The following is a 13,520-nucleotide window of genomic DNA, read 5'->3' on the forward strand; positions in this document are numbered from 1 at the left end:
GCAAAATGGAGCTCAGTAGTAACGTGCTAGAAAACCTGCGCTGGTGAGAGTCTGAAAAACTGCAAAAGCCCACGGAATTATGCACGTGGGTATCAGGAGAAGCACAAAGCTGTAGTCTCAGCTCCGAGCGTCTGAGACGACACAGCGGCTCGGCTGCGTCCTGCAGGCGATCCGCCTTGCTGCTGCTTGGCAGACGAAAAGCGCCCAGACCTACCAAGCGGAGCCTTCAGAAGACGCTCGAGATACATCTATAGCTTCCATCAGCTGAGCGTTAAAACGCCTCGTTGAAGAGGTTTGAGTTAGACACGGTTAAGGGGTTTGGCAGCGAAGGTTTAGCTGATCCTCCACCCTGCTAACAGGGCTTTGTGCGGTTCTGTCGTATTTACTCTGGGAGGCCTGGTGTGAAAGAGAGCGGGCGCTATCGCTTCTTTTTTTGCTCTTGAAACAATGGAAGAACTGGTGTCAAGTTGTAATTGATGAGTTACAGGGACAAAACATAATACTTGGAAAATTCTATACCATAAATCAGCTTTTCCAGGCTACTTTTCAACTTGCTACTACATCTTCCTGCCAAGCAAAACACTACCACACCAGGGCGGGAACTATCTTCTCGAGTCCGTTCTGGGAGCAGAGATTTGGAAGGAAAACAGTTCCCAACTCCCTTCGGTAAGAAATAAGTTGCCACAATTTTCAGACATTCACAGAGCTTGTCAGCATGCTCAGGTGGACATTCCTTCAGGAAAGACAGCCGTATTCCAGGTCCTACCTGGGTTAGATTTTAACTTGCTTGCTTTGTATTTGCCAGGCACCCTGCCCCCCGACACACAGATCAGGTTTTACCCCGTGAACACAAGATGGCCTCAAATCATCGCTGCATCTGTTTGCATAAAGCAAGACACCAGAAAGCGCTGCTTATAAAGACCTCCTGAGCAGCCTTTCTCGGAGGAGCTCCAGAGGAAGTTCCACAAAGTCCCGCACAAAGCGAGGATGAGAGAAACCTAAAAAACTAGTAATGGTTTTACTAAAAATCAGACGTTGAACTCCAATCTCACGCCTACGGAGGGTATGTAAGAGAACAGCAACATGACGAACAAGACTCTTTCCTCTCTCCAAGACGGTATCAAGCTGGAATAGTATTCCCCAACTCCCAGTATTAAAACTGCTCGCAGACTGAAAAGTTTTGGAGCCCTAAGCACCTTTTTTTTTTTTTTAAAATCAAGTTACAAACCCTTGTAAAAGCCGGCAAGCTCTCTCCGAGGAAGTCTGTTAAGAGAGGGGGCAACAAAGAGCTTTCCAAAAATGCTCTGCTAGGCATGAGGCTCTAGCAGAATTAAATGCTAAGTACGAGCTCTTCCAATTCAAAAGCCCGTGAAATGAGATGACCAGGGCGGTATTAAATCCTCTTGTTTCAATCGGTTGCTACCTAATCCCTCAAAGCTAAATAAAGTCAAGTCTAGTCAGTGCATCACCGAGCCCAGCAGCCAAGGCTCAGCCTCACGTACAAGAGGATCGCAGGCACGCAGCCCCGCGGTAGGTCAGTCTAGAGACCGCCCCAGGCGCAAGCTCTCAGGGAGGGCAGTTACTAGCAAGAGAGCCCGCTGCCCAGCAAAGCGCTGGGAACACACCGCAAGGGCCTCTTTACCTGGTAACTTCAGCCTCTCTCCCCGCAATGAATAAAATACCCAGAGCACGGGGGCTAATTCTCTTGCTCTGTCAGGCAGCGCAGTGAAACGATTCCGAGCGCGCTGCGTCCCCTTCGCTGCCCTACCATAGACGCTGTCACCCTTACCTTCCGTTCTTTCTCTCTCAGCTAGGCTGAGCTGCTTCAAAGAAGTCCTAAACGGGCAGCACGACTCAAAACAAGGTCCATTTTTAAATCTCAGTCTCGCCCGTTACCCAGTGCATTGGAACACTGCGGGATCTACAGCCGCGTAGCTGCCTCCCAAGCCAAGCCAGCTTTTTTTTTTTTTATTTTATTTTGCACTACTCGAAGGGAGATCTAAATCTCCTGGCTACAACCTGGCAGTTTCAGCTCTGGGCAGCAGGCCACGCAGAAATCCAAAGCTTCCTTTAGCTGCACTGTGCTTCCTTCTTTCTGAATACCTGGAAGCCGCCAATGCCTACATTTATTAACTTCTGAAAGCAGCTGCCTTCCTCCCGCACGGCTGGTCTTAGCTCACCTGCTATTTTGATGTTAAGGTTAGCATCCAGAAGTAGGTTTTCTGCCTTCAGATCTCTGTGGACTATATTACGACAGTGACAGAAGTTGACAGCAGCCACTATTTGCTTGAACTTTCTCCGGGCTTCCTTCTCGGCCATGCGTCCGTGGGCCACCAAGTGATCTGTAAGGGACGAAGCGAAGGACAAGGCGGTTATTCACACGGGGAGCGCAACCACGACAGGGGCTTCTCGCACGCTGGCGGCGAGCGACGCAGAGGACGGAGGCGGGGAACGCCGCGGGCACCGGCGTGTTTTCCAGGTTCCACCGCCAGACGGGGCCGCCGCCGCAGCCACAGGGGAAGGGACTCCGAGGACAGCTGACAGGGCTGGCTGGAAAATCAGAACTGCTTTGTGAAGAGCGTGACGGTTGCAAAATCTTTCTCTACATCGAAAGAAGACTTTTTCGGCCTTTTCCTTCAAACACCAAGCCTCATATCGTCTTACCTCGACGGTGAGAGGCGCAGGTTCGCAGCCCCACGCCATCCCTCCTTCCCTCTGGCTTTCCACAGGAAATTTGTCTTTGGTCTAACAAGCCTCAGCACAGACAACTCTTGCCGAAACCAGTGAAGTCCCGGCTAGTTACAGAGACAGCCAGCTCCTCAGCTGCAGCTTTCTAGCTAAAAACCTCCCAGCTGCAGAAAGTATTTAACACCGTCCACACTCCGCTTGCTTCTGCCGGACACGGGGCACTCCGCCGGGCACGCCTCACCCGCGAGCCAGTCTAAAAAGCAGACGAGCTCCCGTTACAGATGCTGTGACTCGGTACGCGAGTACAGCTTCAGGAACGGTTTTAGTGCCGCAATGCAACAAAAGAACGTCACGGTGCACGCTTCGCTACACGTGCGGGGGTTCCTGGCGCTCGTAACCAGTCTCTGGGTACCTGCTACTGCCAAAACGTACTTGTGATATTCAACAGCACATTTCTTTATGAAAACGGAGCTTGCCTCTACTAGAGAAATCTGAGTATGCTGCAGTATTTTGATGAAAGTCTAAGTTTTGTTAGATTTTTAAAATTTGTTGCCAGCTAGGCTTGCCTTGGAAGCTAGCGTTGCACGCATGGACAGGCAGAGTCTCTCTCAAGAGACCAGAGGCAGGCACGCAGCAGCAACCCAACTCAAACCAATCCACTTGAAACCTGAAAGCGCCACGCTTCCCGAAGCCACTCCTCAGACTGTCCCGCGAGCGGGGACGGCCAGGCAGGAGACGGGCGGCAGAAACGGCGGAGAGAGGAGGAGAAAACAGATCCCCCTCCCCTGAAGCGTCAGCAGAACAGGCAACGAAACTCTGCCAGGAAAAGTGTAAAAGTCAAAGTCTTAAAACGGGAGGGCTTGAGAGAGAGAGATCTGTTCTGGAAAATAATAAAAATAAATCTCTTCTGCGGGTTTCTCATCAGGTGGTTGTATTTTTCCCAGTCACCCATTAATTAAAATACCTGTGACATAATTGACTTGCAGTAAATACTAATTACTGAGCTCCATCAAAGCGGTTCTGCTGGCTTCTGACCGCACAGCAACCTACTTCTCTACGTTTGACTACTCACGTTGCGGCAACAGAGTCCAGCTGTTTTTCAGAGAACTTGCCAATTAAGTTTTATTCGTCGGATCAACTTGCTCCATAAGCAAATCTGAACCAGGGCTGGGGAAGGACACCCATCACCGATTGCAGTGTGACCCTCAGGTCACTTGCGAGGAAAAGCGAGATTTACTACCTCAAACAGCCCCCTCATATTTCATTAAGTCCTTTGCACGGGCATAAATTTTGTACTCTGAAGAGTCGGGACACTGACGGGTGGAGTTAAGCCAGGGCCTGCTCCGATTCAAGCACTACCACCGATCAACAGGTAGCAGCAGCTCAGCTCTTAAGCAAGTCAAGGTCGTTCGCATTGTTGAGTCCACTGGAATTTGGGAGCGCGGCCCGCCCATTTAGCAAGCGCTCTTAAAACAACGCGCGAGGCTCCAATCTCTCAACGTTTGGGGAAATATTTTAGAGATTTCCCGCAGGCAAGAAATCAAACCCAGCTACTGCAGCAGGCGTATTTCTACAAAGCTCTCCTAAGTACCTTTCTGCCCACAGCAGGTTCGCCGGTCCCGCACACAGAGAGCGACGCGCGTGCCGCTCGGTCCCGTGCGCGTCGCTGAGCCTCGCTCTCAGGGGCTGCCCTGCCGGACGGCCGCTCCCGCAGGAAACTCCGCTGCCCCTTTTCTTAGTCAGTCCTGCTTCGGTGGTGGAAAAAAAAACCCCCAACTTTTTAGGTTAGTTTCACTTTTCAGGAAGAAACGCGAGTGGAGGCCGGTCCCCAAGCTCTGCACGTAGGCCCAGCACTTTTGGACAGAAGGCTGACGTTTCTGCACGAGCTCCAGAGGAAGGACAGAAACAATGAAGCTACAGAATACTTCACATACCACCGAGGGCAACTGCATGCCAAAATTAACCATTGCAAGCTTCGGCTGCGTGAACCTCTCGCGCAACGGGGGTTACAGAGGTGACCTGAACGTTCAGCCGGGAGCCGGCACGGGGATCTCGAATGCGCCCAGTCCAGAAGCACGGGCTGGGCGCTGGGTCGTACGCACGTCAGCGGGCTCTTCGGGAGCTGAAGAGGCGTACGGCGTCGCTCCTTTGAGCGTGTTCCGAAGAGGAAGGAATGCATGATTTCATTTCATAACCCTTGAAAACATCCGTTGCTGTTCTCTGTGCTTGTATGAAGCACCTGCTGCTGCTCTCTGCGTGAAAAAACGCACTAAAACCCTACGCTGAAGAAAAAGCATCTTCTGGTTAAGAGACAGGACTGACGGGCCGGTTCCCCCGTTTCGCCTCTAGACAGGCTCCTCGCGCTTTTAAGTTGCTTTCTGTCTAGAAAGCAAACGCCGCTTAAGCTTCACGTCTCCTCCGCGGGGTGGATTAAGTTAAGTTTCCAGCGTATTTGGTGACCTTGTGATCTCAGAAGCAGCTTGACCTTCTGCAGATGGGTACCACGGCGTTTAAGGCGTCCGTCCGGTTCGCGCTCAGAAAGCTGAGGACAAGCAGGAGGAGAGGGAGAGAAGGGGCGGAGACGGCAGACGTGCTAACCGCATTCACCAGACTGTAGTTTTGTCAGGTTCTCTGAGAATTTTGGTTAAGCAAGCAAGTCCCTGTACTCTGGTCAACGAGGACTGCGGATTACTTACAGCATTCGTAGCCAACAGCTGAAATGAAACCCGACTTTTAGACTACATTCTGTCTGACCTCAGAGAAAGGACACGGGAGGGACGCGGAAGAAAGAGCACCCCATGTTTAAAAGACGTTCGTTTGTTCATAACGTCAAACCAGCACCCCAACCACACGCCAAACACGCATTGGGACAAAAACAACAATTTACATTTTGCTGCTTAAGCCCGCAGCAAAAGCGAGTCTTCCCCCTGATCCCCACGCACCGCTACGCAAACAAAGTGAATTATCAAAACGTTTCCGCTAACGGATGAATCCAAGGCACTTACGGCACAGCTTGGCCACCGAAGGAGCTATCGGCCCTTTTCCTGGAAATTCAGATAAACCGGCTGTAAAGCTAACGAGGGACAAGAAAGGCAAGCATCCAACGCTGGCTGACTGACACGAACCGCGGCCGTTTAGAGAAATTACCATTCCTTCAGCTAAAAACCCCATCCCGTATCACCGCCTGCGTAATATCTACGGTTGCACGGTACGGTTTAAACCTCTGAAAGTCCCTTGAAGGCATCAAGGGAAACAGCTTGGATTTACTTCTAACAAAACCCGGCCGTTCGCAGAAGCGTGACGCTCTGTTTCAGATTATACGAGGCACTCGGCCTTACGCTGAGCGCTTAGCGTCCAGAAAGCCACGGCCGTCAGCGCCGCAACTCCTGCGGCTCAGCGCTATGCTTTCGCATTAAAACCCAGGTCGTGTGGGCGTCGAGACAATCGAGGAAGAGGGACATGAGACTCGGCACGGGCACGTTTAATACAGAGTATTCCCCTGAGCCCGGTAACACACACCGTGACAGAGACTGCGCTGTCCTAGCGGCTATCCTGCTGCAAGTCCAGCGATTCTACCATAAAAAGCCTACCCCAAAAGGGACGGACGCGGCGGGGAAGCCGCGTGCGGACCAAGTTTTACCCTTAGTCAGAGGTAAGTCCCAGCTTCCATCCGCCGCACGACGGAAGAGCCGGCGCGGGTGCAAAGCCAGCCCGCGCCGAGATACTTTCTCTCGGCCGCACGCGGACGTGAGATTCTTCAGTACGGGAGATGCTAAGGACTGCAAGGAAAGCTTTCCAGAACGGGCTGCTGTTTCCTCCCCGTAAATTGCTTCCGCTGTTAGAACAAAGTCTCAATGGCTCCTCAGGAAACTCCGATTACAGAAAGCGGAGACTTTCGTTTCCCCCGCTCTGCTCTAACGCCGAGGGCGCGCAGGGCCTCGTGCAGCGCCTGAAAAGGCTCCAACCATGTTGGCGGGGGCACGGCCTCCCGGCTTCGGCCTGGAAAAGCAGCGGGGCTCTTCCGTAAGTGGCCGCTCTCAGCTATCAACAGGGATGAAACGCCGGGCAGCGCAATGGAAATTAGCTACGCTAATGAGCGGAGTTTACTACAGCACAAAATCTTTCAGAGAGCAATTAGACTTTCACTTCGCCTCACGCAGAAGGCTATTTTTGTAACCGAGAGAATTCCTTCCAAGTTTGTATGCGAGCTCGCGCATAGTTCCAGATTTAAAAAAAAAAAAAAAAAAAGAAACGAGCCCATCTCTGCCAAATTCAACAGAAGAGGGAGAAAAGGTACAAAGCGATTTAGACTTTTGTGCGGTGATCATCTGCGTTCAAGCGAGTTTGCGGCAATCAGGGCTCGCTGCACAAGGTAAACTGGATTTCAGGAGCCTTCCAAACTGCTGGGTGTCTGGCACCGGGAGGCAGGTTTGAGGCAACAACTGGGAGACTCAGCTGGAGGAAGTCAGGTTTTTCACCAGGCAGTCCACACTTTCCAAGCATCAGCTACTTCTTGCTGCTTCCTTCAGCTGTCACCTCCTCAGAGAAAAAAATCCAAGGGACGGGGACAGTGTTGAGAAGGCAGCACGACAACTTTCTGCAAAGGTACCGGGGAACGGGTCTCAGATTATATTCACTGGACACCAGCATTTTTCAGCTCAAGTCGCCTTGTCTCCCTTAATTTGGGGCTCTTCTTCCTTCACCAAGAGCTTCATCTTGTATTGCAACTCAGCCTCGGTTCCAGCAGAGCGAGAGGCCCCGACATCAAAAGCCAGCCTACTGCAACGACTTCGCAGGACAAAAAGGAGTGTGTACCCCTTCAGCCGACAGGCCGTGTGTGACTGCCCTCACAAGGACGTTTCCTGGAAGCAGATTTAAGCCAGCTCGCTTCAAGCGCGGAGGATTTTCCTCCTTTCCTGAGGCTCACGTTGGCTAAGCTCGTAAAGACCAGCCTTGCAAAATTCTGACTTCTGTCGCCAAGCACAAAATTCCAGTCTGTAAGTCAGTCTCTACGTCCACAAGGTCGTGGCAATAAAACAAGCCAATTAATAAATCGGTCAACGGTTCTTGAAGTTGTGCGGCACAGATGCAAGAAAGCTCAGCCAAAACGTTGCGAGCAGACAACGGAGTTTAAAATGGATGCGACACTAGGACACACTAAGATAACATCAGGTATCAAAAAGATAAGAACACACACGGTTTCGAGAACAAAATACTACAGAACCACGGGACAGCCTGTTCCTATGAAAGCTACTGACACACACCGACGTTTCCTCTCTAGTTAACAGGTTTCATATAACTCGCAAAGTATTCGGCAACACTTTAAAGTCCAACTGGACGACTGCTTCCAACATCTTTAAATCCCCAAGTCAGCATAAAAGAGGAGCAGCACCACCTGTCAATGAAACCCAAAGAAGAAACAGAGGTTATAGAAGTTATTTTTCCAGCAAGTCGGTATCACTTCTTTCTTTACCCCTCTTGTCAATGGAAAGTTTTCAGGCCGAAGGGCATCTCTCAACTGAAACAAGAGAGCGTGGCAGCTATTTTCAGTTTACTGTAGTTGACCAAGCGCATTATCTGATTAAAGAACGCAATAAATGTACTTACCAAATATTTCTCCCCCGCTAGCATACTCTGTCACTAGGTAAATCATCCTCTCCGTCTCCATAACCTGAACGCAAGGACAAAAAAGTGACAGATAAGGAGACTGCCGCGTGCGAAGAGAAACGTAACTAATTGAAGTTTTTAATTCCCTCTAAACCGCACGTAACCGCTTTCACCAAATCAGAAATACTACTTTCCCGGGCTTCACGGAGCTACGCAAAGGAGGGGACGGGAACTGGGGAGGGAACCAAGCAGCGAGTTTTAAACCCAGAATCTGCAACTAAACAGGAGTCTGTTAGGATTTTCGGGGCCGTAGCGGTCCGACACGCCGAGGCCAGCGATTTATTAGATGGGATTTCTTTAACGGGCCAGGCACTGCGCGGATAAAGGCAGCGAGGGGCTGACGGGGAGCGACGCCGCGCGCGGCGCAGCAGCGGGGGCCACCCAACAGGACTCTCTGAAGCCTGAACAACGCCTGGGAAGGTCCCTCTCAGGACGCAGAAGAGAAGAAAAGCACAGGGCAAGGCACCGTATGCCGAAGACAGGCCCCTACACATTTTTAACGCTTAATCGGCAGCGGGCGAGGGCATGCGATCACGCTCAGCGCAAAAAGCGGCAAGTAACACCTTCCTGCCTGCAGATCGGGTAAGGGTGGCTCCAAGGGCTGCTTTGTGACCGGGTTACGTTTTGCGACCCGCCTTCGGGCCAGTAGGCACTTGGGGCGTCTTCCAAACCTTGATGCTATTTATCTAGCAGGCTTCACGGCTTTGTCAAGGGAAGAAAAGACAGCGTGTTTCGCTTCCAGGACCGCAGCGCTGAACCTCCGGTGCCAGCGTGACAGGTCACCTTTCCCGCTCCGGGGTGTTTAGAAAAAGGCGTGGAAACACTGGGGTTTTTTGGCTTTTCTCCCTTTCAAACACAAGTGAAAGTTCACCTTTGGACACGAAACGGATTGTTAACCCAACGGGGGAGCCGGGGACGTGGAGCCCAACACTGCTTGTTCGGACGAAGAATTAGGACTCGAACGCACAGATTTTGGATTTAAAAAAAATATGTGCCTGGTCCAGACAACAGCAGCGGCTGAGGCAGCTGGATCGCTATCATTCTGGGTGTTAAAACAAGGGTATAACAAAGCTGAACCCCAGTTCTGCTCAAGTGTCACAGAGCACAAAATACAGCTCCCACTGAACGGCGATACTACGTGTCCAGAAAACCCTCGGGTAGATATTTTCTGTTTCCAGGCAGAATCTCTTCTATTATAGACCACTATCGTTATAGCCGCTTTCTCCTTTTTAGGTTTTATAAGCTCAAGGAAACGTGATTTTTCAACTCAGATTCCTGATGAAAAGCTGTGAGAGGCGCTGAATTTCCAACGCCAGGCTTTAGTAGTTTTTATCTAAAAATAAATGCCTCTGAAAGTACCCTGAAAAAAAAGGGCCAGATGAAACACGGTCCACAGTTGGCACTCTCTCCTCACCTTAGCAAAGCCAAGCCACAAGTGTCACCTGTTCAGTATACCATCGAAACCTTTAGATGGGATAAAACAGGTTGAAAAATGGGAGTTTGGCTCAAAAAAAGCTTTAAGGAGTCAGCTTGCAGGGAAGCGTCCCCTAAGTGCCTTAAAAACGCCACAATTCTGCAGCGTCTGCTGTACGCATCTCGCATTTGGCGGTTTGGCCAGAACAGCTAAACATTAACCTCTGTCACTTCTACTCAGTTTTAACTCTTTGGAGCCAAAATAAATACTCCTCTCTATCGGGAGCGGATGAAAAGCAGAGCGGGCTTGAGCAGGCAAGAGTTGGTTCTGGGGAACGGCAACTTCTAGCGAGGGTTACCACAACTTCTCCCTTCAAACGCACACAGGAACATTACATTACAAAAAGAAGCAACTCCAGCATGTTTCCCCCAGGATTTCAACTTTTTAACGTTCCGATGCCTCTGGCAAGCGTACGGCTGCAGCAAAGGGGCAGGTAGCTCTGCGTGAGCTTGGCAGGATCCTGGGAAGGAGCCTTTTGTCCTGCAGCTGCCCAGAACCGCCCTCGCAAGCAACAGAGGGGAGTTTGCCCAGAGCTTCTTGGCACTCTCTGGCTGCAAGTCACTGCCTGAGCCCTTGTATGAGAAAGGCCCAGGGAGGGCGTCTTTCATTTGTCCAACAGCTTCCAAACCGGCATTTCGCATTTCACCAGGGCGCTGGCCTCCTTTCCTCCTCCGCTCCCCTGACTCTGCCGCCCGCTTGTCCCTGGCCCGCTGCAACTTCCTCGCTGTTCTACTCGATGGTGCAGTCGGAGGGGCACCACCGAATACGGGCGTAAAAGGCAAGACACGTGGATTCTGTCTCTGGTGCTTTTGTTAGCAGACTAAAAATGCCAAACCAGCTGGAGAAGTCCGCGAACGATATTCAAAAGCGGCTCTGCCGCTGCTACCGATCACCTTGCAGGAAAGCAGAGAGCAGAGCAGCGAGCCCTCGGGGCCACAGGGCAAGCGGAGGAGAGCTGGGGAGCCGCATGCTTTCAGTCCTGCTAGCGGGTGCGACTTACTCTCTCCCTCAAATTGAGAAGGGGAGCCCGCATCCGGTTTCAACTGGGAAACTGAAAAGCACACAATAGCCAGAGACGAATGGCAAGAGGCCAGCCCGCAGCGGAAGCATGATCTCCCAAAAAAGCGAAGGATTAGCCACACTTTCCCCCCCCCGCCGCCCCCTCTAATCAAAGTACTCTGAGACCTTGAAAACGTACAGGGCTTTCCCAGTGTTTCCCCTAGGAGAAGTGGAGGGATAACCCTAGAGAAAGCACTACTCCACTGCCTAAAGGTATAGCGCAGAGGGATGGAAAACCCACCGCGGAGCGCTCCTACCTGGTATAACCTGATGATATGTGGGTGGCAAAGCATCTTCATGATCTGAACTTCTCTAAATATCTTCTTCAGGTTCTCTTCATCCAGCTGGGTCTTATCAATTATCTTTATAGCAACCTAGCAGAAGGGGGAACGAAAGAGAGGTTATCGACCCAACCGCACAATAGGAAAAGCATTTTTCAAAACAGCTACCGCACAGAAGACCCTGCTGCGCTGAACACCGGATGAAAACGGAACTGTCCCCGCCTCAGAGAGCCCGGGATCGCAGAGCAGCCTCCCAGAATCCAGCCGGCTTCCCGTCCACTGAGCGGGAAGAAGCTTTGTTTCCCAGCTCCCAGCGTTTTTTCCCTACAGAGGGTACCGCATCGTATCCTCCCTCGTCGAGAGCGGTGTTGCAGAAGGCAGCGAGGTTTTTGGGCTGTTGCCCGTTACCGTGGGACAGCGTGTTCACAGAGGCACCCGATACTGTGCCGAGAAGCAGGTTATTTCTGAACTCCTGGATACATTTCAAGCGAGCCCAAACATCTGTTGGGTTTGCTCAAAGGAACCCGTTTCCTAGGTCCTACCACCCAACTTCGCTCTTCAGCCTCGCCACCCTCGCGTTAACTTACCGCTGGAGGACGAGCCCAAAGAGCGGCCCGAGAGCTTCGGCATAAAAGCAGCGAGACAGAAGGAGAGGTTGCCAGAGGGGGAACAGCTTTCAGGGACCGAAATCTGGACGTGTATCTCGCTCGCTACAACAGGGCTGATAAACACGAGCCGGGATGGAAGTGCGGGGAGTTCAGGCTTCTAACGATCGAGGTATTTATTTATCTATTTTAAGCCAGAAGTGCTCTGTAACGCTACGCTAAAATAGTTTAAACAAGCCTAAGTGCTTCCAGTCAGATGCTCTTCGGAAACTCCCAGCCTCAAAACGTTCCTCACTTCTCTTCCTTCCACCTTCCCCGCTGCTGGCGGCTCCCAGCTCGTTTAGGCGCGGAGAGTGAAGCCAGACGACTCCAAACGGGGAGACACTTCCGTGCTGGAAAGTCCACACACAGATAACAGGGAAGGGAATCTCTTCCAGAAGGCCAGGTTTAGCCGGGGAGAAAAGGCAACCGTCAGCGTGACACCTTGCTGGAGCAAACGGCCGAGGAACGTTCGCGCTGCTGCTTCTAAACCCGATCACAGCCTTGAGTTAGAAGTACCTCCCTCCCCACCGAGAAACGTCGGTGCGAGCGAGCAGCTACGGTACGCCGGCCTAGCTCAAGATTTGCGGGCTGAATTAACATCCACCAGCAGGTTTTCTCGCTCAGAGATGGCTCTTTCCCTGGGAAAAGCAGCGCTTTTGCTAATCTTCTCCCGGCGGCTTTGCTAAAGCATAATTTACAAGGCGTCTGTCAAGGAAGACTGCGGAATCATGCAAAGACGTGGGAAGGGCATGCAAAGCAGCGCTGCGGTAAAAAACGCTGATGATGCACAACCAGGAAGATTTGACACAGGAGCCCGGAGCCCAGTTACAGAAACGCTTGGCCGTAACGGGCTCCAGCGTTTGCTAGGGACGAGGACGAGTGCTGCGCACGCAGAGGCGTGCCGCGTCCATGGAACAAGAAACCACAGCGGCGCACGATCCCAAACACAATCCCAAGGCAGTGCCAAACCCCGCGCGCGCGATGCTAACTGCTGCTCTAACGGGCACGGTGCTGTTTGGAGAACAACAAACAAACAAAGGAGGATCTTTAGGATCTTCAAGGGAACAATCCAAAGCACATGAAAATTAAGCTTCATATTTTACGGTAAGATCCTCGCCGGGGGAATGACTGCCCCGCGTGTAAGCGGAACACGGCAGAATCCTGAAAAGGCACCAAGTACAATAAACCGTTTCTTTCATTTGAAACCTTTAATTCAGAGTACAGGAACGCTTCCAGACTTCTAAGTCACTGAGCAGGCTTCCTACAGCAAGAACAGCAGCTGAAAGGCAGCCAGGTCTGGCACTCAGCACCAGAAGCTGCTGGCAGGAACAGGGCTACAGCCGAGACGCAGGGTGAAACGGCAGAACGGGACCCCGCTCCGTGACGCTGCCAAGCCCTAAGCGGCCGTGATTAACGGGGCGACGAGCCGCTGCTGTCCCGTTCTAGGCTGGCAGCGTTCTGGGCTGCAGCTCATCCTCCGCCGAGGAGCAGACGGGCCAGAAGCGCGCGTTTCGTTGGCTACGCTTCTGGTAAGTCGGCATCGCCTGGTTTCAAGGACAACGCGCAGGAGCGGACCGGGAAAGCTAAGCGAGCCGGAGCGGGCGCGGAGAGCACTCGCACCACGTGCTTCTCGCCAAGGATTTCGCCTGCAAGAACGAGCTGTTGTAAGCCTAAGCCAATGTACATAAAAAAAAACAAGGGAAG

At 51.9% G+C, this 13,520-nt stretch overlaps 1 protein-coding gene across 4 annotated transcripts in view; it reads right to left on the reverse strand.

The window, feature by feature from the left end:
- The window catches only part of SIK3 (SIK family kinase 3), a gene marked incomplete at both ends in the record, with an annotated part of 80,131 nt that overhangs the window by 25,833 nt on the left and 40,778 nt on the right, over positions 1–13,520 (reverse strand). For 3 of the 4 annotated variants that reach the window (XM_082009893.1, XM_082009892.1, XM_082009890.1), the window contains 3 exons: positions 2,181–2,342; positions 8,296–8,359; positions 11,146–11,262. In XM_082009893.1, coding sequence (XP_081866019.1) covers positions 2,181–2,342; positions 8,296–8,359; positions 11,146–11,187 — 268 coding nt within the window. Of the gene's footprint in view, positions 1–2,180; positions 2,343–8,295; positions 8,360–11,145; positions 11,263–13,520 lie in introns of those variants that run through there. The other variant, XM_082009891.1, reaches the window with a different exon arrangement.

Source organism: Phaethon aethereus (assembly GCF_964289735.1).
Source record: "Phaethon aethereus genome assembly, chromosome: 23".
NCBI classification, from domain to species: domain Eukaryota; kingdom Metazoa; phylum Chordata; class Aves; order Phaethontiformes; family Phaethontidae; genus Phaethon; species Phaethon aethereus.